The sequence below is a fragment of the Cavia porcellus genome, unplaced genomic scaffold, assembly GCF_034190915.1.
Source record: "Cavia porcellus strain 051 isolate PalLab524CR breed Dunkin Hartley unplaced genomic scaffold, mCavPor4.1 scaffold_17, whole genome shotgun sequence".
NCBI classification, from domain to species: domain Eukaryota; kingdom Metazoa; phylum Chordata; class Mammalia; order Rodentia; family Caviidae; genus Cavia; species Cavia porcellus.
This window is the reverse complement of record NW_026947500.1, coordinates 43,071,466-43,097,408: the sequence shown is the minus strand read 5'-3', so window position 1 is coordinate 43,097,408 and position 25,943 is coordinate 43,071,466. Positions and strand designations below refer to the sequence as shown.

Sequence of the window (25,943 nt, the reverse complement as noted above, 5' to 3'; positions counted from 1 at the left end):
TTTATAGTTCCTTTGGGTCCAGAGGAGAAGATAAGGCAGATAACAGCCTGGAATCTTCTGTATACTTGGGTCATTGACTAACAGTTCCTCTGTTGGGCTTCCTCACCTTCACAGCACACATGCGTCTCCTGGTATGACCTCTCATGGCATCTTCACTCACCTTCTTATTAAGTCAGATGTCACATTGCTGTTCTCGAACTGTTCCCTTCCATGTACAGAGAGTCCCCAGAAAACCAAGGAAACCATTCCTCAGATCCTGTCTTCTTTTATTAGCTATTGGCTAGAAAGGTATCATCTATATTAATATTTTTCCTATATATACTAATTGTGTATTTGTCTCCATGTATATATGTATATGAATATTTTTCATATGTGTTCATATATGAATGTTTTTCAATCCTTGTGACAACTGAATAATTATTTACTCTGTTTTTGGTATTTTTCTGAAGGAAAATACTGAGACTTGATCAAGTCAGATATATCTCAGATTAGAGACTAGGAACAAGCATGTTTAGTGTATAACATATTGTGTTACACATTTGAAAATCTTTTAAAATGATTTATAATCTTATTTAAGCCTTTCTGCAAGCTTGCTGAGGAGTAAGCCCATCAAGGTTTATTTCTAGGAAGGGTAGCCTTGGAGGTTGATCAGCATCAGATTTAATTTTCTTTTTGTTTGTGGTCTGGATTAATGAGCCTTTTCCTTGGCAGACATCTTCTCTCCTGCCATTCATTTCTGTCTATAGTGAGATTGAGATGGCAGGATCCCTGCTTATCAAAATGCACAAACAGGACATGCAGAAACCTCCTGTCAGCAGCTCTTAAAAGCTCTCAGCATCTGTCTTTGCATAAAGACATTCACGAGCAGGGTAAAGGTGTAGCTGTCTGTGACATTGCTGTCTGCTTGTTTGGGAACCAAGACCACCTACTGGAATGTAGATGGGATAGAAGCAAAAGGAAAAACTTTCATTGCATTTTTCACCATCCCTCCAGGAAGAGAAGGGTAGCTCTCCTCAAGCCCAAGTTAAATACTATGTCCTAGTAGTTTCTAAGGTCTGCAGAAGTTATCAGTATATGCCTTTATGACTATGATTCTAGCTCTTCTTGTGCCTTTGTGTTATTTGTTATTCTAAATAATGCAGAATCATCCCCAGCTCATATCCCTGCTCTTCCTTTCTCTTTCTGTAATTATTTAACCTTCCAAAGCAAAGGATACCTTACCATGAGCAAAGTTGTTGCTACTCACAGCCAGAACTGGAGCTTCAGGTTAGGTTAGCCAAAACATCTTTACCAAACATAAGATGCTGACACAGAAGAGAGCACATCTTAAATTCACAGTTGTGACACTTGGCTATACTTTGGATTTACACCTAGGAAAAACATCTCTGAGAATTCTAATCTCAATCTCTCAGGTTTATTATACTTACCTTCTTCCATCTTCTAAGTTATCTGGTTATTTTTGGGTACACTTTACCCAGAAATCCATTGTGAATCTTCTGAGTGTCAGAGATGAGTTCTGGTACTTTTGTTTGACATAGTGTATCTATTTTAGCAATATTGTATCACATACACAGGCACATAGTCCTGGGCTGTAACAGTTTCTCTCTTTTGTTTTGTTTGACACAGGGTCTTGCTATATAGTCCTGGCTTGCCTTGATTTTGCTGTATAGCCCAGTGTGGTCTAAAACAGGAGACTGCTGTTTCAGCCTCCTGGGTGCTGGGATTACAGGTGTGCACCACCATGCTTGACAGACTTCTCTTCTCTTCTCTTCTCTTCTCTTCTCTTCTCTTCTCTTCTCTTCTCTTCTCTTCTCTTCTTCTCTCTTCCTCTCTACTTGTCTCTCTTCTCTCTCCTCTCCTCTCCTTCTTTCTTTTCTTTTCTTTTCTTTTCTTTTTCTTTTTCTTTCTCTCTCTCTCTCTCTCTCTCTCTTTCTTTTTTCTGATACCAGGGTTTGAACCTAGAACCTCACTCATGCTACACAAGCATTCTATCACTGAGCTGTATATCCCTAAATCTTGTGTTTTTGAAATGAGAACTTGTTCTGTTGTCTAGGCTGGTCAAATTTGTGGACTCAAAAGTCATCCTCCTGTCTCCGCTTCTTGAGTACTGGGGATAAAAGAAGTGTGCTGCATCATCCAATTGAGTATTTCCTTTTATTGTCCTCTTGCTAGACATATTGTAGCAAGGAAATCATTAAGAGATCATCTTGGTGTGGCATAGCTGAGAAGAGTTCTGAATGCTGTCAACGCTGACATCTAATTGATTGTGACATGGAGGAAGCTGGTTGCTTTTACTTCATAATTTAATATTCTTTATCTGGCCTTTTGATGTAACTAAAATTTAGTTGAGTCATGGCAAGGAAAATACAGTATGTTAGGAGCTAGATGGTACTCCTTGTATTAGGCAGAAGACCTGATGACTTTGTGAGACTTGGTTTACTTCAGATCTCTCTGGCTAGAAGTTCTAACAGAGCAAAGGTACATGTCCTTGATAGTAAGTTTTCTCATGCTGTCTCTGCTGAGCCTGGAATTCCTAGGACTTCTGGGAGTCAGTGAATGATCTCGAATATCAAATACACCTATCATTTGTAACCAAGAAAGGATTGACTAACTTTTGGCATTTGACATCTTCAGAGGCGGATATTGACTACTTCTTTTTGAAATGGAATTGCCATTGTCTTTTACATTGATTTACAGACTGTTAAATTAGGAGTATAAGAGAAACTCAAATCCTGTAAAGTTACTCACTTTGCTAACTGGAGCCTGCTAGTCAACAATCAGTTAACTCACTGAAAGAGGCAATGTAGAGCAAAATGTTGAAGAATTTTGGGCTTTTGGTTATCTGTGGTGGTACATTGGTTATAATCCCAGTACTCAGAAGGCTGAGGCAGGAGGATTACTGCCAGTTTGAAGCTGGCCTGTGTTACATAGAGAGTTCAAGCCCAGCCTGAACTACATAGCAAGACCCTGCCTTTAAAAAAAAAAAAAAAAATCAGTCAACTTTCTGTGTTTGTTCGTTGGTGTTATACAAAATTATTTCTTGATATGAGATTTTAAAAAATTTCTCTCTTGGCCAGGGATTTAGCTTAGCGGTTTAAGTGCCTGCTAGCAAGTGCAAGGTCCTGAGTTTGATCCTTAGCACAAAAACAAATAAATAAAAATAAAAATTCCTCTCATTTACCAGAAAATTTTAAATAATTTTGCTTGTTTTGCTTTATAGTGGCCGATTGTTTTTACAAGGCAGACTTTTAATTAGAAAAGTATGAATCTTAAGGGTATATATGTAGTCTTAGAAACACATAACAAAATGGGCTGTTTTGGGAAGTGCAACAGGTGTGGCAGGGTTGTTAAGTTTCTGTGATAGGAAATGAGTTCTGAGAGTTAGAGTGGTACAGGTCTAGAAAACGTGTGTGTCATACAAAGAAGGTGAATTTTGTGCTACAGGAGAGAGGAGGGTATTAATGTGTTTGAGCTATGGAATTGGAGATTTTTACATAAATGTCTGGGAAAATAGACTGTAACAATCATCACTAAGTGCTAAGAAAGCACTGTGTGAAAGGAGAGAGAATTTAGAGAAATGTGAGATGTTTTCTTGAATTTGAGACTGGGCACTTGAAGAATGCATAGGGCTTTGAAAGATGAGGAGCATGGATGGAAGGAAGGAGACTCTAGATGAAAGGAACATGAAGCAAAAGCCCAGAGACAGGAGGGTTATATTCAGGGATCCTGGGTAGATCTATGACTAGACCTTTGGAGTATTGGTGATACTAAAGGTCAGGAACCCCTAAAGGGTAGAGGGCCTGTAACAGCTGGCTGGGACTTTGTGTTTATCAAAGGACAGCTATTATTCTGTATTAGGCAGCTCACTCTTACAGTACTGGTTAAGGGACCTCATGTGGTGACAATATTGATCAAGGAGGACCAATCAGAGAGCAGTAGGTATAGTATTGGCAAGCACATTGGTGATGGAACTTTTAAGTACTAGGTGTAAAGAGTTGTTTCTTCAGCCGGGCCTGTATATGGATGTTCCAGGGAGCACAGCCATCTCTCCTCCCACTTTTCCAGGTAAAATGTTAACCTGAGTCCTTTTTTACACGTTCTGCTGATTTCGAAGCAATTTTATATATTACCAAGTGACTTTAGTAACAGCAATGATTGGAAGTGTAAGATCTCTTGCAGTGCCTACTAGCTGCATGGCTAGCCCACTGGGTCTTGGTGTGTGGTTCAGGCTAGCCTTGAGTTCACTTTGTAACTCAGGCTGGTCTTAAACTTGCAACAATCCTCCTGTTTAAGCCTCCAAAGTGCTGGAAAGTAAAGGCATGTACCATCATGCACAGCTTTCTCTGTGATTTTGAGCAGGTCCCCTTTCTACCTCTGGGCCTCAATATCTGATCATAAAATGATAACACCTGACATTTCTCTTGGCCCTAAAGGTCCTAGGTATTTGTTGGTGTTAACTACCTTAGAAAAATTTTTCCTTATAAATAGCAGAGAGACAATAATCAAAACTCTCAGGAAAATGAGAGCTTTCCTAAGGATTAGGAATGGGCTGTCTGGTACTTGTCAAACCTCAATATATTTATGAAATATATTCCTATCTAAATACTAGCTTTTTATCAAGGATTTTGAGTTATTGCTTAGAAATTATAATATCACCTAGAAATTATAATGTTGTTTGGTAGATTTTGAATTGGTATTCTTTCTGTATAAATAAAATACATATGAATATTTTAGTGAATGTAGCAAAAGAAAGTGGAATATATCAGAATTAAGCCTAGACTTAAAAGAGGAAAATACAGAAAGAAAAAATTAAACAGCTAGGAGGTACGGGAAGGAAGACATTACCACTTAGATTTACATGTTTGTTTTTTATCTTAAAATGCACAATATGAATATGGATTTGCATAATGTAGGCAGATGAAATTAAAAGGTGGAATAAAGGAAGAGAGGAATTTGTAAGAGATCTCTTAAATTACTGTTCCTTGGAGAAAAATTAAGACTCTGCAGTTCTGAGAGACTTGTGTTGTTAGGTATCCCCAGTGAATGATTTTAGGTGGGACTGTACCTTCTTTCAAGAAATCTAAGCTTTTCCATAAGTGCAGAGTCCTTGGAAATAGAGACAGGGCCTAACTAATGACACTTGGTAAGGAAAGGACTTGACCAAGGTGACTGTGCTATTCAGGAACAGGGCTACATATTTGATAATCTGTTGTTTGGAGATTGAGTGTAAGCAGAGAAGCAAGATAGGGAAATAGTGATTTTTTTTTTTTAAATAGTCAAATTTTCAGCCAACTCAACTGTGCACTGTCAAGATGACAGTGGCCTTTTGAGTTGTTTGATGCAAGAGATTCATTTATAAAGGCCCCAGTCAGAGCCATTTGTCACTGAGGAGCAATGACAACTTGACTGGGAAGGACTCAGACAGCAATTGAAGTATACAATATTTTTCATTCCTGTGCGTTACAGCCTCTCCCTGAGGCAGTAATCCTGGACATTAGGTTGAAGAGTTGGTGTTGTGTCTGTCCCATTGTGGAGATGCATCTTCTTCTATTCAGCATTTATCTCAGAAGCTTGATTGTTTGAAGGGTGTTTTTTTCCTTGTAAAATCGTTTACAAGGAAATTTTAGATTTTTTTTTCCTCTCTCCTCCCAAATGCCCCTGTGAGAATTAATCAGAAATGCACAGAGTTCAACAACTGGGAAAGCCATTAATAACCCAGTCAGCTTCTGTCCTGCTGACTTAAAGGCAGCGTCTGGCTGTTAAAACTGATGAGGATTTCTCTGGTGTTTCCCTGAAAAGTGTTCCTCCTGTTTTAGCGGAGCAGCATCAGCATATTTATGCACTCTGGTCTTTACTTTTTCAGAGCCTCCTTTTTCTGAAAAAGAGTATTGGCTATATGATGTTACAGCCTAGTGTTTTCATTATTTCTACGAAACATTGTCACTCTAGTCCCACACCCCCCAACTTATTTGACAAACATCTTCCCATTCAGTCTCTGCCTGAATTAGTTTGCTTCCTTCTAGCTCATGAGATCTTGGTGTGTGTTGACCGTGCATCAGTGCAGAAATAAATGGTAGACCCTTAATTTTCTGAATGTAGCACTATATTTAAGTACTTGTAATGCCTTTGGTCTTTTCCTTGAACTCTCATTATCCCTCTCCACCTTAGACCCATGCATTGAGATGTGTTTCTCTCTCTCAGTTTATCTCTGAATCTGCTTTTTTCTAGATAACAGACTAGAAAGTGTCACTCTTTTCACCTTTAGTTTCTTTAGAGCCCTATTTTTGTTCCAACATCTGTGTCTGCCAATGCTACAACCACAGTTTTTCTTTTTGTTGTATGATTTGTCCTTTGGTTGGGCATTCTTCCCTTTCCCACTTTAACCCATTCTTGTTTTTAAGATTTTTCTGGTCAACAAACATCTAAGCTGTTTGTTTTTTCCCATAGGCTTTTGTTCTCTTTTCCACAGGCAATGTCTCATTCGTGTGTTTGGCATGTTCTGTCCCCTATTTTAACCATTTGGCTCCTGTCCTGTCTTTTCTCCTTTGCTACAGTTCTAACATACTCGGTTTCAAGGATTCTGTTCTTGTGAATTGAGATGCCATTTAGCTCGTACTTTCCCATTCTTAGCCAAGATGTTAAGCTGGGGCCCAACACCAACTCCTCCAATCACAGAGTATATTACTCTTTTATGGTGTCTTCTGCCTGAGATTTTGCTTATATCTAAGGGAATTTATCTCATTCTTGTTTTCTTTAAAAAAAATTCTCTAGTAATGTCTAAATACCTTAAAACATTTGTGCTGGCCATATCCCCTCCTAAAGACATATAACATAAAACTTAGTATTTTAGCCCCCGCTTTTTAAAAATGAAGGCACTCAATCATAATGAACTTGATTGCATTTAGGTTTTAATAATACCAGAAAAAAAAGTTGTATGATATATATTGTAAGTATTCACATTTCCCTCAGCCCTGTTGTTTGTCTATTGTTCTGAGTTGTCTTCTGCATTTTCTCACCAAGTTCTGTGTCACCTTCAGGTGTTTAAAACTCCTCAGTGCCATCCAGGGCACTGATGTCTCCTCTCCTACCTCCACAGCTGACACCAGATAAGTGTCTAAGATTTGTTGTCAAGAAGGAGGTGGCTCTTTGGCCTTGTAGGAGCCAGTCATCAGCTCTGTAATGTGGTTCTGTCAGAGCTGTGGAGTGAAGTCACTGGATTTGTTCCCTGGCACTTCTTGCTAGCTTAGTTGTCAAGTTGTCGTTTCTCCCCCTTTCTTTCACTGCCCACAAGTGAACCCATGGGAGATCTATCACAGAGACACATCTCCAACCCTCCCCTTCTTTTTGGTACAGGAAATTGAACTCAGGAGGGCCTCATGCTTGCCAGGCATGCAGCTTTTTTTGAGACAGGGTCTCTTATTGTGTGGCTTGACCTGGCCTTGAACTTACTGTATAGTCCAGGCAGGCCTCCAACTTGTGATGCTCCTGCCTCAGCTTCCTGAGTACTGGAATTACAGATCTATACCAACACATCCAGCTAAAACTTGTGATCTGATCTCATTGTGGTTTTTTTTAAGCCCCTTTTTACTTTCTATTTAGCCTTATCTTTCTTTTGACTCTTCTTTTATATATAGTATTTCAAGTCCAAGGAATATGATACTTTAAGGGAAGCAATAGTGTACTTACTCTTTTTGGGAAAGTAAAAATCAAATCCTGACTTTTATGGATGAGCTTCCAATATTCTTGGTATTGATTTCTTTTAATGCTCAGCAACCTATCTACCATGATATAAAAGCCAAGATATAAAGACTTTTGTTTCAGGCTTGTACAGCTCCCAGTGGTCCACATAAAATCAAAGTGTTGCCTTAACTTTGGTTCCAGGGTTGGTTTGAAGATTGCCTCATTGATTTGATGATAATCCAAAGGGAAAATTAAGAAAATGTCCCAGATCAAGCTCTTAGAAGTTCATTTATTTTGTGGAGTTGTTTAAGCAGCTAATTAACTCTTCTGTCCACTCTGTGCCCTTTGGCTTATTGTTCCTGTGATTTGTTGGAAACAAAGCTAAGTGTAGTTCTTTTTTCTTTTTTCTTGTAGGAAACATTGAAGTGTAGCAGAAAGATCCAGGGCTTTAAAGTCTTTTTGAGTCTTGCTTTGACCATTTACTATTTCCTTGATCTTAGGTATTTGTCTGTCTGGATCTTAGTCTTCTTATCTATAAAACAAAACTATTAATATTCTGTGGATTAGCTAGAAAGATAAAATAACATTTTAGTAACCTCCGTATTGAAACTTTATAGTAAGTACTTGCTGGTTATTATAATTGCTTCAATATCCATCAAGAAAACTTCATGACTTTTTTCTTTTTCTTTTGTTTTGATACCGGGGATTGAACTCATGACCATGTGCTTGCAGGCGAGCACTTATGTCGCTGAGCTAAATCCCCGGTGACTTTTTTCTTTTTACTTAAATGATTTGGCTTGGGATTGCATTTTCTAATGTTCACCATTGTCAGTTTTTCAGTCTTTCAAAGAAGGAACTAACTAACTATAGTCTTTTTCTTTTTTCTTTATTACTGATTTTTCCAGACGGGAGGTCATCTGATTCATCTGAGGATAATTATTTATTTGCAAGTTTATGTTCCAGATTCCAAGATCTTAAACTTGACTTTAGTTTCAAGTGTCACAGGTATAAAAACCACATTGTCTCAAGAAAAATCCTCCTCTTTCCTGAACTATTGGTAATGTTCAAAAAGCTTCTAGTTGAAGTTCTCTAGCAATACACTATGGTAATGCAGCATCCAAATTAGTAAGCCAACTGATGACTGATTTCTGTAGACACCTTCCCTCAACAGGGATTTAGTTTGGGGGATGGTGGATGATTCTATTTTATTGTTTCTCTGTGTCTCAGTGTTCCCTGTCACTCTGTCTTTGTGTTTTTTGGGGACAGAGTATCAGGAATGAAGCCCAGACTATGCTCAAGTTCATTATCCTCCTGCCTCAGCCTGTTGAATGCTGGGATTATGAGTGTGTGCCACTATGTTTGGCCTTTTCTTAGCAACTCTCTTATGCGTAATTTTTTTGTTTTCTCCAGGGATAATGGTGACAGATCCAGGCACCGAGCTCCCCGTAATGCCCGGATGTCTGCACCTTCACTTGGACGCTTTGTCCCAAGGTAAAAACTGGGTTGTGAACAAGGGGAGTTTTAAGATGTAGTTTTAAATCTATTTTGGGATCATTGGACTATCAATATCTGAATTTATTTTCTAATGAGCCTATATTCCAACCCTGCCAACTAAAGACTTGATAGATGATTAATAACAATGAAAAGATAGAAAACTGGTCCTACGAGCATCCTGTTCAAATACAGAAGCCTTGTTGGAGGCCTTGGGTATGCCTGGGTGCAGTTATTTTAGAAGGGCAGGAAGGAGATACAAATTTATAAAAGGACAAATTCTAGGACTTTTCATACCTTTCTGGGTTTCTGTGGTTTTTTTAAAATTTAGTGTATTCCTTAGCCTAGAATTTTGAGGGCAAATAGCATTTCCTTGTTCTTCAGTAGTCTTTAGGCTTTTCACACATGATTCCTTCTTGTAGGCGTTTTTTGCTGCCTGAATATTTGCCTTATGCTGGGATTTTTCATGAACGTGGACAGCCTGGGTTGGCTACGCACTCTTCTGTTAACAGGGTCCTGGCAGGTAAGGGAATGGTTTTTTTGTTTTTGTTTTGGAGTTTTACATTGTGAGGTGGCAGGGAGCCAGATGAAGCTTTTGCTCATTTATCTGTATTGGTATGATAGCGTCTTGGTTGAAAACTATTTTGAAGTCCTTTCTCAGTTCCATACTTCCAGGCAGTAAACAGTAGGATTGAAAAAACTTTCTCTTTCCTATTCCTACTTTCTTCTGACTTTTTGTTCAAAATGTTTAAACCATTTGTTTTTTATCCATCAATTAAGTTTTGGCTATGCTTTTAATTGAACGATAAGGTGTCTTGTTCATGTTTCAGTTGGGGAGATACTCATGAACCAGATTCTGTGATTTAATTAGGAGCTTAATGCACACCTCTTCAACTTTTTGCTGCTGCTAGCACATGGAGTTTCCAAGCACTGTGGGCTTTTTGGAGGGCTAAGATGGGGGATAAACCCATGGAGCTGGATCAGAACTTTGCACAGAATAGAAAATGGGCTGGAGAAGCCTTGCTGGGCCGGCTTTTATGGGCTTTAAAGTTTTATGTGACCAGGCTGTGAGACAAGGTGTGTTCAGCAGCTTCTGATGACAAAACTAATTTCCCTTTCCCCTCCCTACACTGCTAACTTGTAAATTTATGTATGGAAAGGCATAAAGGTTGTAAAATTCAAGCTACATTTAATTATATCTTTTATTTTATTTTATTTTTTTTGGTTTTTTTTTTTTTCCTTTTTATTGGTACCGGGGATTGAACTCACGACCGCCTGCTTGCAAGGCAGGTGCTTATGCCGCTGAGCTAAATCCCTAGCCCCTATTTAATTATATCTTAATAAATACCTTCATGAAAAATTTTGAGACTGGTGATGTAGCTCAGTGCAGAATGATTTTCTATCAGGAAGCCCTGGGTTTGATTTCCGGCACTACAAAAGCAAAGCAAATGAAAAACCCTACTACATTCTGTTGTGGAAAACCTGTGCTATGTGGTGGTTAAAGGTACAGAGGGATCTGGTGAGACAGGGCGAATATTTGTGACAGTTTGTAGCCCATTGGGTCTGTCCTCCCTAGGTAGCATCCTTGTCCTAATACTGAGGCCTAGAAGTCCTAGAATCCTCAGGACTTTCTCTGCCAGTCATCAAAGCTTTGCAGGCCCTGGGTTGGCCAGGGAGCAGATCATACCATGGTATTCTACCAGCCTCATCTGAGGAGGGCTTCTGGGCCCTGGCTGTAAGGCAAACCCATGACCTTGGACCTCTCGTCTTCTGGGGTTGCTTCATGCTTAGTGGAAACTCCTTACTGTAGATAATCACTTACTGCCAGGCAGCTCATCTCCACTCTTCTTTGTTCTATATATCTGCCTCCATACCCCATATAACAGCAGAATGTTTGTTATTATTCAAAGCTCTAAAAGGTTTGCCATCACTGTTTTAGATTCTCTTGGCAGTTGTGTCATTTTTGTCTTTCCTTGAGAAAATGCCAGCAGTAATAACAGCAAGAAAAAATGCTTAACATCTATTGAGTGCTTAATGTGTATGGGGGGGGGTTTAAATACTTTATACACACTCCATTTCTGTCCTGTGGTACTGTAATTCTATGAGATGAGTGATGTTACTTAAGTAACAGTGGTGGGTACAGAAGTCCAGAGCATCAAGTCTTCCAGTATGATGTGGCCAGGCAGGATTGAGGCCAGTAAACCCAGACTATAGGCTTGAGGAGATTTCTAAGTACTTGCCTAGTCTGCTTCTCTGCAGTTGTTTAGCAGACAAAGCATCAAGTTTGCATTCCTTTTTCAGAGCCTTAATGAAGAAGAGAGATAGAGCTCTCAGTAAGCTTGACTGACTTCAGAGTTTTTCGTATTTAATTTCTCCATTTTAAGTAGTTCCTAGACATGGCTTTTATGACCCAGTGGTACTCACTGTGGAAGATCTTATTATGTAATAGTTCTTGCCCAAGCCTCCTGGATACAGATGTTTTGCTTTTATTAAACTTACTTGTGATCATGTAATTGAACTGCTATAATAATGGCTTTCAGAGTGAAAGAGAAATTGGCCTTTTAGCAGTAAGCACTCCCAATTTTCCTGGAAAGGCACTTTCTCTTGTATGATTGGAATGAGGTTGTGAGGCTCCCTGAACAATTACATTTAGCACATATTTGTTCTGCAGTTGTTATGTGCCAGGCAGTATTCTAGAGTAGAAGGTTAAATAAAGACGGCTGTGAGCTCTGCCCTTTATATCTCTATCTTGGTGGTGAGCCGTACTTAATTGTACTTGAATCCCTTGGCTCAAAATACTATTGGATTCTTTGTATAATGAGTGGCTTCTTGCAGGGGTGAAGCATGGAATTTTGGTACTGGGAATTGAACTCAGGACCCTACGCTTGCCAGGAAAGTGCTGTACCGCTGAGCTAAATCCCTGGCTGAAGCATGGAAATTTGTTATTTTATCCTTTTTTTGAGACAGGGTCTCACTATGCTGTTCAGGCTGGTCTTTCACACAGTGATCCTCCTGCCTCAGCCTCCTAATTGCTGGGTTTACAGGCATGTGCCACCATGCCCGGCTATGTAGTTTTAAAAAGTGTGACCATTGCTTGATCACAAATGAATATCCAGTGGGCCTAGCAGAAGCTATTCAGAAACATCAACAAAAATGGATTTGACAAATTAAGATCCTTTCGGTCTTCTTTCTGCCAGGAGAGACTGAGTGATAATAGAAAACAGAAGATACCAAGCAGAACTCCTGATAGTCTGATCATTCTCATTGCTTCACCCTTATCTTCAACAGTTCTATAGGTTTCTGATGGCTTTCAGTAACCCTTTTACCCAGATCAGAATCAGTCTGGGCCCATACTTACACAGGTATAAAAACATTTACAGCTACTAAGTCTGTCAGGTGTGTATTTAGGGAAACATGCAGAGGTTTAGAGAGCTCCCCCTGCTGACTCTTTAGTAGAAAGCATTAGTTCACTGTCATTAACAGCAACTAAAATGATGGAAATGACTAACTGCAATGGGCTAGGTATCATCCTACATGCTTTCTCATAGATCTTCTTTAATCATTATGTCAACCCTGTGAGGTAGGTGGTGCCATTTCCATTCTTCAGGGAAGAAAACTAAGGCTCAGAGAGGTTATGCCAGTATTACACCATGAGACATAGACTTGGAACTTTCAGCCAGGTCTGCCTGACTCATAAGACCTCCATTCGGTCTTATGCACTATCTTGCTTGAGTTCATCAAGTAGGGAATATCTGCCAAAAGGTTCTTAAGCTTAAAATACTTTGCTGCATATTTGAGGCTTCATAAAAGTGAAATGAGAAACCCTGGCATTTGACAGCCTCTTGGTAATTACTGGAAGAACAAAATCTTCTGAGGAATAGGGACCTGGGTCACATAGGGTATTAGTTATCTGCCCTGCATAATCTTTTTGACTTTGATCTTAATGAGCATCTGCGTTAGCAGAAGTGAGCCTTAATTTACTATTTTGATTAAAATCCATGGAAAGTGTGAGAATTTTTTTTTTGCTCCTGCCCAAAGGTCATTGAAGCCTGGTCAAGTGTCTTGGGCTAGCAGTGGCTTTGTGCCCAGTCATCCTAAGTTCACTTATGATTTCTTCTTTGATCCATTAGTAGTTTAAGAGAATGTTGCTCATTTTTACATGTTTGTGAATTGCTCCCATTTCCTCCTGTTCGTACTTTCTTACTTAATTTAACTGTAGCCTAAGAACATACTTTGCATAATTTCAGTTATTTTAAATTTATTAGAATTTTTTGACTTAGTTTGTGATCTGCCCTGGAAAATGTTACCTATGTATCTGAGAAGAATGTGTATTATTAGGTAGAATTCTATAGATGTTAGCTAGATCTACTTGATTGGTAGCATTGTTTAAGTTCTGTACATCCTGGCTGATATTTTGTCTTCTTGTCCTATTTATTATTGAAATTTCCAGGTTGTTATGTCTTTATCCCTTCAGTTACGTCAGTTTTTGATGCATGTATTTTGGACTTTGTATTAGATGCATGTGTGCTCATAGTTCTTACAGCTTTTTCTTTCTTACAGCTTTTTATCATTATAGAATGTCCCATTGTCTTTAGAAATATTTTTGTCTTAAAGTCTATTTAATCAGTGTAGGTACTCCAGCTCTTTTATGGTTATTGATTGTATGATGCATCTTTCCCCACCCTTTTGCTTTCTATTTATTTAGATCTTTGAAGTACATATCTTTTTTGGGGGTAGGGGGTACCAGGGAATCAAACTTACTACCTCATGCTTGCTAGGCAGGCACTGTGTGAATTTTATATCTTATATAGAAAGTATATAGTTGGATCTTGTCTTTAAATTACTTGATCCATTCGTACTTAATGTTACTGTTAACGTTATTGTTGATTTTTATTCGTCATTTTGCTCTTTTTTTTTTTTTACTTAATATTTTTAATGTCTTGTGTTTGTGAGTGTGTGGCTTTTTTGAGACAGGGTATCACTATGTAGTGCAGTCTAGCCTTGAGCTCACTTTGTAGCCCAGGTTGGTTTTGAATTTGCAACAATACTCCTTCCTCAGCCTCCTGTGTGCTGTGATCGTAAGTATGCCCCACCATGCCCCGCTTTAATGTCTTCTTTATGTATTTCCTATGATGACTTTGTATTAAATGAATACCATCTAATGTACCATTTTAATACATTTATTGAGTTTTGGACTATATTTTATATAAGGGTTTCCTTCAGATTTATATAGACTTACTTCTGATAAGATACAGAAGCATTGCTACACTTTAGCTTTGTAGCTCTACTCCTTCCCCCTTCCTTTGTGCTACTGTTATACAGCACATCCCTGTAGAAAACAAACCCAACAGTTACATTGCTTTACATAATCCTATCCCTCTGTTCTGTTCCCTGGTGTGAGACAGAAATCCCTCATTCCCAATAACTTCTCCTTGTTAACTTTATTTTTGGTTATTTTTTGGCGCTCTTATATTTGTTAAAAATACTAATATTGTCTCTTCAACGTGTCTGACCAACTGCTTTCCCCCTTGTCTGGTACCTTAGGGAATTGTTTTCAGGAGGTTTCTAGTCTAGTTTTGTCAACCACTAAGGGCATCTGGAACCTTAGACTTACTAACCTTTAGGAAGTAGCCTGATTTCACATCCTGATAATATAGCTATGTAGTATAAAAAGTTGCTTAATCATTCACTATCTTTAGATCTATACTTTGATTAGCCAATCTGAGAAAGATGAATGATAGTTAATACATGTGAAGGCCATCATGGTATTGTTGAAGTATGAAATGGGATTGAACAATGATTCTGGTGTTGGGCCTTCTATTGTCTTATCTGAAGTCTTTATCTTCCTACTTTGTACCCTTCTGCTACCCAGTAGCTAGGCAAATAAAGTGAGTGGCACATTCCAACCAACATCAATTAAGATAGCTGTTTATAAACCCCAGCTAAATGGACAATTAGTGGTGGTGGTACTAACTAGTGCTGCTATAATAATTAACCCAATTACCTTTCTTTCTGCTCCACTAATGAAAGTGAAGGTGATAAGGGGCTGCTTTGGTTGCCTAGGAAACAGAAATAAATGTAGCACTCCTCCCAGAGAACATAGCCTTCCCAGCTGCCTGGCACCACCCAGGACCTTTCATTTACTTGGTGTACATCAGTCACTGAAGTGTTCTTGTGCTGTCTACCCCAGCCCTTTACCACATCCTTATACCAGTGTATCTTTTTATACCACCAGTGAGAGCTATACCTCCAGTGTGTATATTGAATTGCCTATGTAGATATCGTTTAACGACCTATTTGGATAATGACTATTCAGACTTAAGACCCACTGCTGGACTTATGACTGTATTTTATTTATTTATTTATTTATTTATTTATTTATTTATTTATTTATTTATTTATTTATTGGTGGGGTACAGTTCTACATCTTTCGTTAATACAGCCTCAGTGTCTTTTTTTTTAATCGGTACCGGGGATCGAACTCACAACCACCTGCTTGCAAGGCATGTGCTTATGCCGCTGAGCTAAATCCCTAGCCCAAAGTGTCTTTCTTTTTTTAACAGTACACCTTGTATATACCATACTGTAATTTTTGCTGCTTGTACTATATAGTGTTATAGTTTTATATTTTGTTATACATTACAGGATGGCCTGTAAAGAGGCAAATAAAAGCTAAGTCAATCACGTCTCAGCATTTTGGCTAAGATCAAGTATAGTATCTTTAACTTAATAAAAGTAAACATCAAGTTGGAGTTTCCTTTGACTATTCCTTTGTTCTGATATTGTAAAGTACATGCTATATACAAGTCCTCATTTAGTGACCAGTTCATTTAATGACCTAGTTAGGGGAAACAGAACTTGGTCATTAAACTAGGAGTGATCCTATTTTTTTTTTAGACATACTTACTAAGCATGTTGGACAGATAAACGCAGCATTCATGGAAAGACAAATATCTTCAAATTATGTATTTTTGGGATGTGTTGGTGCATACCTATAATACTAGCACTCAGGAAACTGAGCCAGGAGGATTGCTGGAAGTTTGAGACCAGCCTGGGCTACATAGTGAGTTCAACACTAGCCTGAAGTACATAGCAAGACCTTGTCTCCAAAAAAAAAAAAAGATGTTATTTATATAACATCTGATATTGGGAAAAAGGAAGCTACCTGACATGTTTTGAATGGTGAGGCAAAATAAATAACTTCATGTCAAAAAAAAAAAAAATACGATTTGCCTGTTTTGCTGAAGACGGAAATGGTTTGGAGCATAGTCTTATGAGACCCGTCGATCACATATACTACAGGCAGACCAGCTCTACCAAATGGCCAGAAAGATCTATCAGGCTCGCTTTTTATTTGGCTCACTTCAAAGGACTGTTTGCTTCCAACGATTCCTCAGGTGATAATAAAACTGACTCACTTGGAGTTAAATCCTCAGATATAAACAAACTCTTTAGAAATGATGTTGCATTTGAAACTGTTTGATGTGTAGAACTGTCTCATCATGTGGAAGAAGTTTTCTCAAGGGCTATACAGATACTTCTGAAACTCAGGAAATAATTGAACCATCAGTTATCACTGTTCTTGGTTTTGTGATTATTTTATGTGTTTAATTTTTGTCTCACACTCTTGGCTACTAAGCTCCTTTACTACATACTTTATATGTCTTTCTAACCTCCAAGGTATTTACTGCAGAGATGGACAGAACAGTGGCTCCACTCATGCCAGTTCACTGTCAAGAATATTTGGCAATTCCAGTGATTTCTACAGAGGCAAGGAGGTTCATGGGTCTGTTATATTAGTAGTATTTGGGTTTCATTCATCCATTGTAATGACCTGCAGAAGCTCCTTCTTTAATGAGACAAAATTGCATATTCAAACCAAAGCTTTCAGCAATATCAGCTGTATGATCATTGAAACCTTGAAGAATTCATGGAAGCAGCTAGATGGCAGGCAAAGGCATGTGATTTGCTTAAGATCATATCTAGATTGCCTTTTTTTACAATCATGATTATTGATAAGCACTTTCTCAATCACTGTTATGTGATAAGATATCCTGGACTTTCTGAATAATTTTCATCCCTGCCTTTTCTGACATGCGAGGGATGAATATTGCCTGAACCCAGTTGATGTTATGATTTTTTGGTGGCTGTTATATTTTATTTTAAAGGTTGTTTGACAGCATGTGTTCTTAAAGGCAAAGCATTTTTATTGAACTATTTTGATAATATGATATCTGATACAAATATTCTTTGTTTAACAACCTGCTTGTTTAATGACAGTTTGGACTTAATGATGGCATGCTATTCAGATTTAACACCTGCTACTCAGACTTACAGACTGTCATTTTTTTGTGCAGTTTTTAACATCTCGTTGATAGAGCCTCACTGTCTTTTGGACACAGTGTACCTTGTTTATATACTGCTGTGATTTTTGCTTGTAGTACTATATGGTACAGTATTATGGTTTATGTTATACATTACAGTGCTGCATATACGAGTTAGGCAAATGGAAGCAAAGTCATCAAGTTGAAGTTTCTCTTGACCATTTCTTTGTTCTAAATATTGTCATGTACACACTCTTTATTTATTGACCAATTCAATTAATGACCTAATTAATGACTAGAACTTGGTCACTAGACAAGGAGTATCTATGCCTCTTCAGGCTCCAACGAAAAATACTGGGCTTTGTCGATGAACATTTCTGTCCTTTTAATATGTGTGACTCAGTTTTTCTGTGCCTTTGTCTTTCCCCTAGGAAATCTTTTGGTCTTTTTCCACTGCTGCTTTACCCATGTGTCCTTTCTGTAATGTCACTTTGAAAGGTAGACAGCAGCATTTTCTAAATGCTTAGCCTTTTCAAGGGTACCTTGGGTATTACAAGATAATTAAATGCCCACAGGGAGTTTACAGTCTAGCCAGGGAATGGCTTGATTTTTTTTTTGTATTTGTTTGTTTGTTTGCACTACCACTGAAAATTTAATAACTCCCCTATGGTTTTATCTACCAATCCTGATAGGTTAGCTAAAGGAGCTGTAACTCAAACCTGAGCTTGGATCAAAACATCTTTTTATACAGTTTGAAAAAGCTCTGAAGGTGTGTCAACTTACCTTTTGCAGAGTATAGTTTGCTCAAGGGCAATATAGCAAAAGTAATAGAGCTTTTGTCAGGTGGTGCATATGTGTAATCCCAGCTCTTAGGAGGCTGACACTGGACGAGATCCATGAGTTCAGAGCCAGCTTGGATTGCACAGTGAATTCAAGACCATCCTGAACTACATAGTGGACCCTGTACCCCCCCCCACCAAAAAAAAATCCAAAAAATCAAAAAAAGTTTGGGTTTTGGAGCTGATCAAATATTCATTCTGCTACTTCCTAGTTCTATTATGTTGGATAAATTTTTATACTTTTTTGGGTCCCTATCCCATACAATGTGCCTAAGAATAGTGCTTAGCACATACGATATTTTAAGAATTAACTGTAATACAGGTTAAGCATCCTTAATCTGAAATTTTGAAATACTCAGAAATTCAAAATTTTACTTTAGCTTTTTGTGATAATGTGGATTGAACACTGCACCTCATGTATGCTAAATAAGTGCTCTAGCACTGGACTGTCTGTATTCCTAGCCTTTTTATTTTTAAGATAGGAATTTTTTTTTCCTTTTTGATACATGGTCTTGCTATGTAGTTCAGGCTGGCCTTGAACTCACAGTGATCCTCCTACCTCAACCTTTTGAGTGCTGGGATCATGATATGTGCCTCCATGACTAGTCCTTGAGACAGGATCTTGCTGGTTCACATTGCTAAATTGAGATCCATAGGCTGGTGATACAGTTCAGTAGCATAGCGCCTACCTGGCAAGTGTGAGGTACTGAGTTTGATTCCTGGTACAAAAAACAAACAAACAAGAACAAAACAAAAAAACTCAAAGATCTTCTGCCTCAGCCTCTGGAGTAGCTGGGATTATAGGTATATCTACCTTCCCCCATCCAAAACTTGTTGAGCACTGACACATGATACCACACGCGGAGAACCCCATAATTCCGGGAGAACCCTGGAAACTGTTTCATACACAAAATTATTTAAAACATATATTAAATATTACTTAATATATATTATGCATAAAATTACCATTAGGCCATGTGTATATAAAACAAATTTTATGTTTGGTTTGACCCAACCCTTAGACATCTCATTTTATATATTTGTGTAAATATTCCAAAATCTGAAGAAAAAAAACCCTGAAATCTAAAATCTTTCTGGTCTCAGGTATTTCAGATAAAGAATACCACCTGTATATGTAAAACATTTAGAACAATACTGTGTAGCAGTCAGGTGCAGTGGTCCAGCCTGTCATCCCAGCACTCAGGAGATTGAGACCGGAGGATCACTGCAAGTTCAAGGCCAGCGTGGGCTACATAGTGAATTCAAGGACCAGCCTAGAATAGCAAAACCTTGTCTCAAAAAACCAAAGCCAAGCCAGAAGAATAATATTGTTTGGCATACATTAAGTGTTCAATAGATGTTTATTTTTGTCCTTATGCAATGTTTATTGCAGTATGAAAAGGAATTATGCAAGTACCCTCTCTGTAAAACCATACTGCTCCCTCACCAAGCTTCTGCCATCCTCAGTGGAGTTTGTCCCAAGCAGATTTTTCTTCTCTTTTTTCTTCTGGTCAGAAAAATGAAGAGACTGCAAGCTTAAGCTCTAGGGCATCAACATGTAAACTGAGGTTTCCTGCATTTATAGTTTGTGTGTCTATTACTGCCTGTAGCAGTGTTACCTGAAAGGCAGAGAGTAAAGAAGACCCATAGTTTTGTGTTTAAAAGAAGCCTTTTTGGCCAGGTGTGGTGGCACATGCTTGTAATTCCAGCACTCAGAAGGCTGAGGCAGGAGGAATGCTGCAAGTTTGATGCCAGCTGGGCTTCAAAGTGAGTTCAAGGCCAGCCTCAACTACATAGTGAGACACTGTCTCAAAAAAGAAGAAGAAGAAGAAAGAAAAAGCAAAAGCTTCTTTGTGTCTATGATATAAATATAGTGAACATCTACTCAGGATAAGTACTTGCTGTTGTGTAGCCATGCCAGTCAACATGAGATTCTCAAAATGTGGTCCTAGACAGCATCAGCCTCACCTGGAAGCTTTTTACAAAGGAAGTTCTTGGGCTCTCCCTAAGACCTACTGAGACAAAAACCCTGCTATTTGGATAAAACTCTTCTCAGATGATCCTGGTGCACTTAAAATTTGAACATTACTCATTAATCAAGGAACAGAGGCAGAGGCGAGGAGAAGATGACTTAGTACCACATTAAAGGGGTATGCACACCAGGAACTCAAGATGTATTTGTGCCCCTGATGTGTAACCCTTGGTCCAGAGCTATTAGTAATGGGGGGAAATGAATTAATTTGTAATCACCTGCAGAGTACTCAGCTGGTCTACCAGCCATTTGATTCAGTAAGCATTTACTGAGCTGCTTTTGTTACATGGTACAGTGTTAGGTGCTCAAATAAGATGCTGTCTCTGTCTTCCTTAAGAGTACCATCTTCCGAGTAGACTATCATGCTCCTAAGTAGCTATAGGATGATGGTTACTATGCTAAATGCTAAAGCAGAAGTATAAACAGAGGCTGACTATGAGCATTCAGAGAATCATTTTAGCTTTTATGCTGGAACAACACATTCTTGTCAGGTCCACTAAGCATTTTCATTTCAAGAGAAATTGATCATATCACTTTTCTTCCAAGTTTCTTCCTACTTGTTTCCTTTCCTCTTCTGAAAAAGAAAGCCTAGCATCAACATGTCTGGATTGAGAGCCGCTGATTACTTGTATTTTAAGTTCCTTGTCTTCTGGGGCATCTGTAAAACTAGTGTGGTCTCGAAATATATTAATTCTCATAGTTTTTTTGCCACCTTCAGAAGTAGATCACCCCTAGTTACCACACTGCATACTGCCATAGTTTTGAACTCCTCAGAGTTACTGCTCATTTTGAAAGTGCTGGCTAAAGATTTCCTCTAACTTGACCTACCATAATACTAGAACCCTTTACTTCATTCTGTCCAGCTTCTGATTGTTGTGCACTGTGATGTGTCTACAAACCCTCAGAACAAGTAATACAGTGGCTGGAAATCTGCAGAATAATGTGGGGAAAGGAAAGGCCAAATGTGCATGGTGTGGTAAAGCATGCCTGTTATACAGCATTCTGGGGGACTGAGGCAGGAGAATTGAAAGTTTGAGCCCAAGCTGGGCAATTTAGCAATGGGCAAGACCCTGACTCAATAAACAAAAAAGGCTAGGATGACAGTTGAGTGTGAGCCCCCCAGAACTGGAACAAAACAAAACAAAGTGAAGTCAAAAATCATATTATCCAGTGAAGGTGGCAGCTTTATTCAAGGTTTTCTTTGTTCCTGGTTTTTAAAAAAATTATTATTTAAAGAGAATAAAACCAAGCAAAATAAAACAGAACAAAACCAATAAAAACAAACCAGTGTGAGTGACATAGGACTTCAATATGAAATAACAGTGGCTACCATAATGCCTCTTGTTGTCTTCAAAATAGCTGTAGATACCTTCAGACAATAATCAAATAAAATAAGAACAGAATGGAATCAATAAAAACAAAACAATGAATGTAATAACTGCAAAACAAGACAACAGTAAATCTAAAATGGCTACCATTATATATCTTGCTGTCTTTGAAATACCTGCCCATGCCATTGGATGTAACAAAATCAAACAAAACAAAACAGAATAAAACTCAACCCAACAAAACAATGTAAATGATATGGGACTTCAAAATAAGGTAACAGGAAATTAACCAATGGCTGCCACCATCAGAAGTAGATTGATCACCCCTAGTTGCCACACTGCATACTGCCATCCTCTGAATAGATGATCAGGCCACCAGCCCTAGACCTGCAAAGTCAGTGAAACACCAAACACCACAACATCAAATTGCATTTCACCTGAATAGCTGTTGTCTCAGCCTGAGTGTCTCCAGATCAACCAGTCGCTTACAGGGACGTGTGCCTGTGTCTGTGTCTGTGTTTGCTTTTGTTTCCCAGCTCATGCACCTGAAGGGCTTGGGGTCTGGCTGTCCCCCAGCAGCGGTGGCCCATGCATGGTGCTGATTTGCAGGGAGGGCTTGCTTCTTATTGACTTTTTGTTCTCTTCCCCTGTTGACCTTGTCCTCGAATGGTGCTGACTCAGGGGAGAAGGATCTGGCTTTTCCCCCTGGCAGCAGTGGCAGCCTGTGTGTGGCGCTGGTTCACAGGGAGGGCTTGCTTCTTGTTGACTTCCTGTTATTCTTCTTTTTGAGAGACAGAGTCTCACTATGTAGTCCAATCTAGCCTCTACTCATAGCAATCCTCCTGCCTCAGCCTCCTGAGTGCTGGCATTACACACACCTGATTATTAAAACCCTGAGTACATATTTGTTTTTCCTCCCCTTTTCATATCCCCAAGAAGCTTTATTTATTCCAAACTGGCTGGCAATGTCATGGGAGCTGCCATACAGCACCTCTCCCCCTCTCTACCAAACCAAAGCCAAGTGTTAATTTCCTCTCTTTAAGACCTGCTGGTCTATAAGGCCTGCTTTTTCTTTCAGTCCTTGGGCCTCTCAGCTGGAACAGCAAGCATGGATTTCTTGGTGTAAGCCAGGATGTGAAAAATACACACCTGCCGTTGGTAACTGGGGACCCCTCTAACCCAAGGGTGACCATCTGTTGAGTATTACTCTGGAGGAGGTAGTCATCCTATAACTACATATGCTCCACCATCAAGACAGCCTCTCATTGTATAGGGCCTTCAAAGTGAAAACTTGAGTTTCTCCTCAGCCCAGCCTGGTACAGCCATGTGCTTGCTACCTGGGAGGGGTCTGGCCTCATGTCTCCCTCTTTAGTGTGAGGCTGTGTTCTTCAGGACTGCATTGCAGATAGACATAGTTTTCATTCTGGTGGCTGAAGGCTAGTAAAGCAGAAAACAAAATATATTCCTTCCTAAAGCAGAGAACTTAACTGGGTTCGACTACAAAGACAAGATCAGGCGCGTTAAGGATGGTATGGCCATATACTCGACTACAAAGACTCGGTGGCTTAACTGAACAAGAGGTAAAGAGTTCAGGTTTCCAGTGAGAAACAAAGATGTATTCAAGGAGGTGGGATGCACAGTGGAGCTGTCAGGAAAATCCATTCATCTTCATACAGTAAATAAAAACAGCTAGAAAGATGAATTGCCTTCCAAATCTGCCAAATGACATCCTGCCTTGGACTGCTTTCTGTGACTTGCTAATGTTTACATTTCTGTGACTTACTGATGTTTACAGCATCCTGTGGGATCTCTTGAACTTGTAATATATGTTAATTAAATTGTATGGAAATTGCTGGGCAGGACGACACATACCTGTAATTTTAGCATGCAGGAGACAGAGACAGGAGTATTGCTATGAATCCAAGGCCAGCTTGGACTACAAAGTGAGTTCAAGGTCTGGCTGAACTATGTAGCAAGACATCCCCCCCCCCCCCCGCAAAAAAAATCAGAAAGAAATATCCACAGTCACTTTTTATCAGAGTGAAGTTTCATTCAAGCAAATTGCTCTAAGACTGACAGTTCTGTAGCAGCATTTAAAATTATCTAAAACAGCCAGGCATGGTATTATTTGTAATCTCAGCACTCCGGAGGCTGAGGCAGGTGGATTGCTTTGAGTTCAAGCCCAACTTAGACTATATAGTGTGACGTGTCTCAAAAAAAAAAAAAGAAGCTGGGCGTGGTGGCACATACCTGTAATTACAGCACTCAGGAGGCTGAAGCAGGCATGTTGGAGACTACTCTGGGCTACATAACAGGATTTTGTCTCAAAAACAAAACCACAATAAATATTTACTCGAAATCATGCTGAACTGACAGAGTTGTTAATGAAGACAGAATTTAGTAACTAAAGCTTAGATTTGGCCATGAGCTAGAATTGATGATAATTTTTTCCCCCCAGACATTTAGGTGTTTTTATTTCTTTTCTCTCACTTTATAAATGAGTAAATTAAGGTCCAGAGAAGTTAGACATATTACAGGTAATTGATAGAAGCAGTTTGTTTCGAAGCAGAAATAGTTCTCAGGACTTCTACTTTATTTCATTATGATTGATCACAGTTCTGAAATGTAGCTATGGCATAGTTTCAAATGTGCTTTAAAATTGAAACAAAGCCAACTGCTGTGCTGTACACCTGTAGTCGTAGCATTTAGGGAGGCTGAGACAGGAGGATTCCTAGTTCGTCTTCCCTAGGCAATTTAGCAAAACCATGTTTCAAAAAAATAAAAAGGCCCTGAGGCTATAGCTCAGGAGTAGAGCACCCCTAGGTCCCATCCCCAATGCCACAAAAACCCTAAGGATTTTTTTGCATACCAAGTATAGGTCTATACACTTCCCATATAGCTAATGCAGTTAATTTTTACAACATTCTTAAGATGTACCACTCTACTTATTTTTACAGATGAAGAAACTGAGACTAGAGAGATGAATTTGCCCAGTGCCACAACTGGTACTTCAAAGAGCTAGAACTACAATCCAGGCAGTACAGCTTCAAATTCGGACTTTTCAAATGGGATCATTGTGAGGTGTAGGTGATTCTTTGTTGGTAGAAAAACAAGCTGAAATCTAAACTTGGGCTTTAAGAGAACAAAAATAATTCTCTTGTCTCACATGACTGCTACTGGGGAGGGGGCTACAGATTATCTTACTGTTCTTTTGCTTTTCCTTTCCCCTAGAAAGGGAGCTCTGTAGAAGAATTACATTCCCAAACAATGCATCCTGAAGAGGTAATTACACTGTTGCCATCCCATTGGGAAGAGGCTGGGGCGGTGATTACATTCCAAAACAAAGCTGTTTGGATATAATTGCACTGTGCTGCTCTTATCAGTCTGGGGAAGGCAGGCCTCTGGTCTCTATCCTCATTTGTTTTCTAGATGGAATCTGAACAGCATTCAATTAATAGTCAAGACCCAGGCACAGGGAAGTCAGCCAAAAGAGCCAGGAGGACATTAACTTGTTATTGGCATTTTCCTTCTACTGAAGATTTCCAGACCTTTAAGTATCAGCAGAGTTGAGAGGGAGCTCTTTTGAGAAAATGTACTTGAGTAATGAAAGGTTAGAAGCCCGTGTTCGGAGACTGTGCCCCAAACCACTTGTGATTATGTATAAAAGAGATGGCTGGGTGGCAGTGAAACTGCCCTCTCACTATCCAGAGATTGTCCTTCTTCAGATCTTTCTCTGCTTCCATCATGTACATTAATCTAGTGTCTGTAGCTTCAGTTGTGGAGTAGAAAACTTACCAATGGTTGTGTTGGCCTTGTATCAGCTAGCTTTTGTTAATCAGCAAACCACCCCAAAGTTGAGTGGCTTGAAACATACGTTTGTTGTGAACTTAGGGCCTTTATACTAGGCCACACCCCAGGCTTTTTTTTTTTTTTTTAAATAAAGACAAGGTTTCTTAATTTGCTGAGTCACTAAGTTGCCCAGGTTGGGCTCAGACTTGTGAACCTTCTGCTTCAGCCTCCCATTCCACTTTAAAATAACATTCATTGTTCTTCACAGTTCTGTGGTTGCAGTTCATGTGGTTGTGGGCCCTTGGCTGTTGCCAGTGGTCAGTTGGTGGCTTACCTGGGAATGGATGGCCCTGGATCAGTGGTGGCAAGCCTGTAGCACCTGTAGTGCAGCAGCCACACACAGCCAAGGTAACACGAGCCAAGTTGCCCCACCCAGAGTTTGAAATGTGCAAAAGCACAC

The 25,943-nt window shown here is 39.1% G+C and overlaps 1 protein-coding gene across 9 annotated transcripts in view; it reads left to right on the top strand.

Annotated features, from left to right (window-relative positions):
- The window catches only part of Ambra1 (autophagy and beclin 1 regulator 1), a 186,973-nt gene that overhangs the window by 81,532 nt on the left and 79,498 nt on the right, over positions 1-25,943 (top strand). For all 9 annotated transcript variants that reach the window (XM_063227841.1, XM_063227844.1, XM_005001577.4 and 6 more), the window contains 2 exons: positions 9,091-9,171; positions 9,594-9,694. In XM_063227841.1, coding sequence (XP_063083911.1) covers positions 9,091-9,171; positions 9,594-9,694 — 182 coding nt within the window. The remainder of the gene's footprint in view (positions 1-9,090; positions 9,172-9,593; positions 9,695-25,943) is intronic.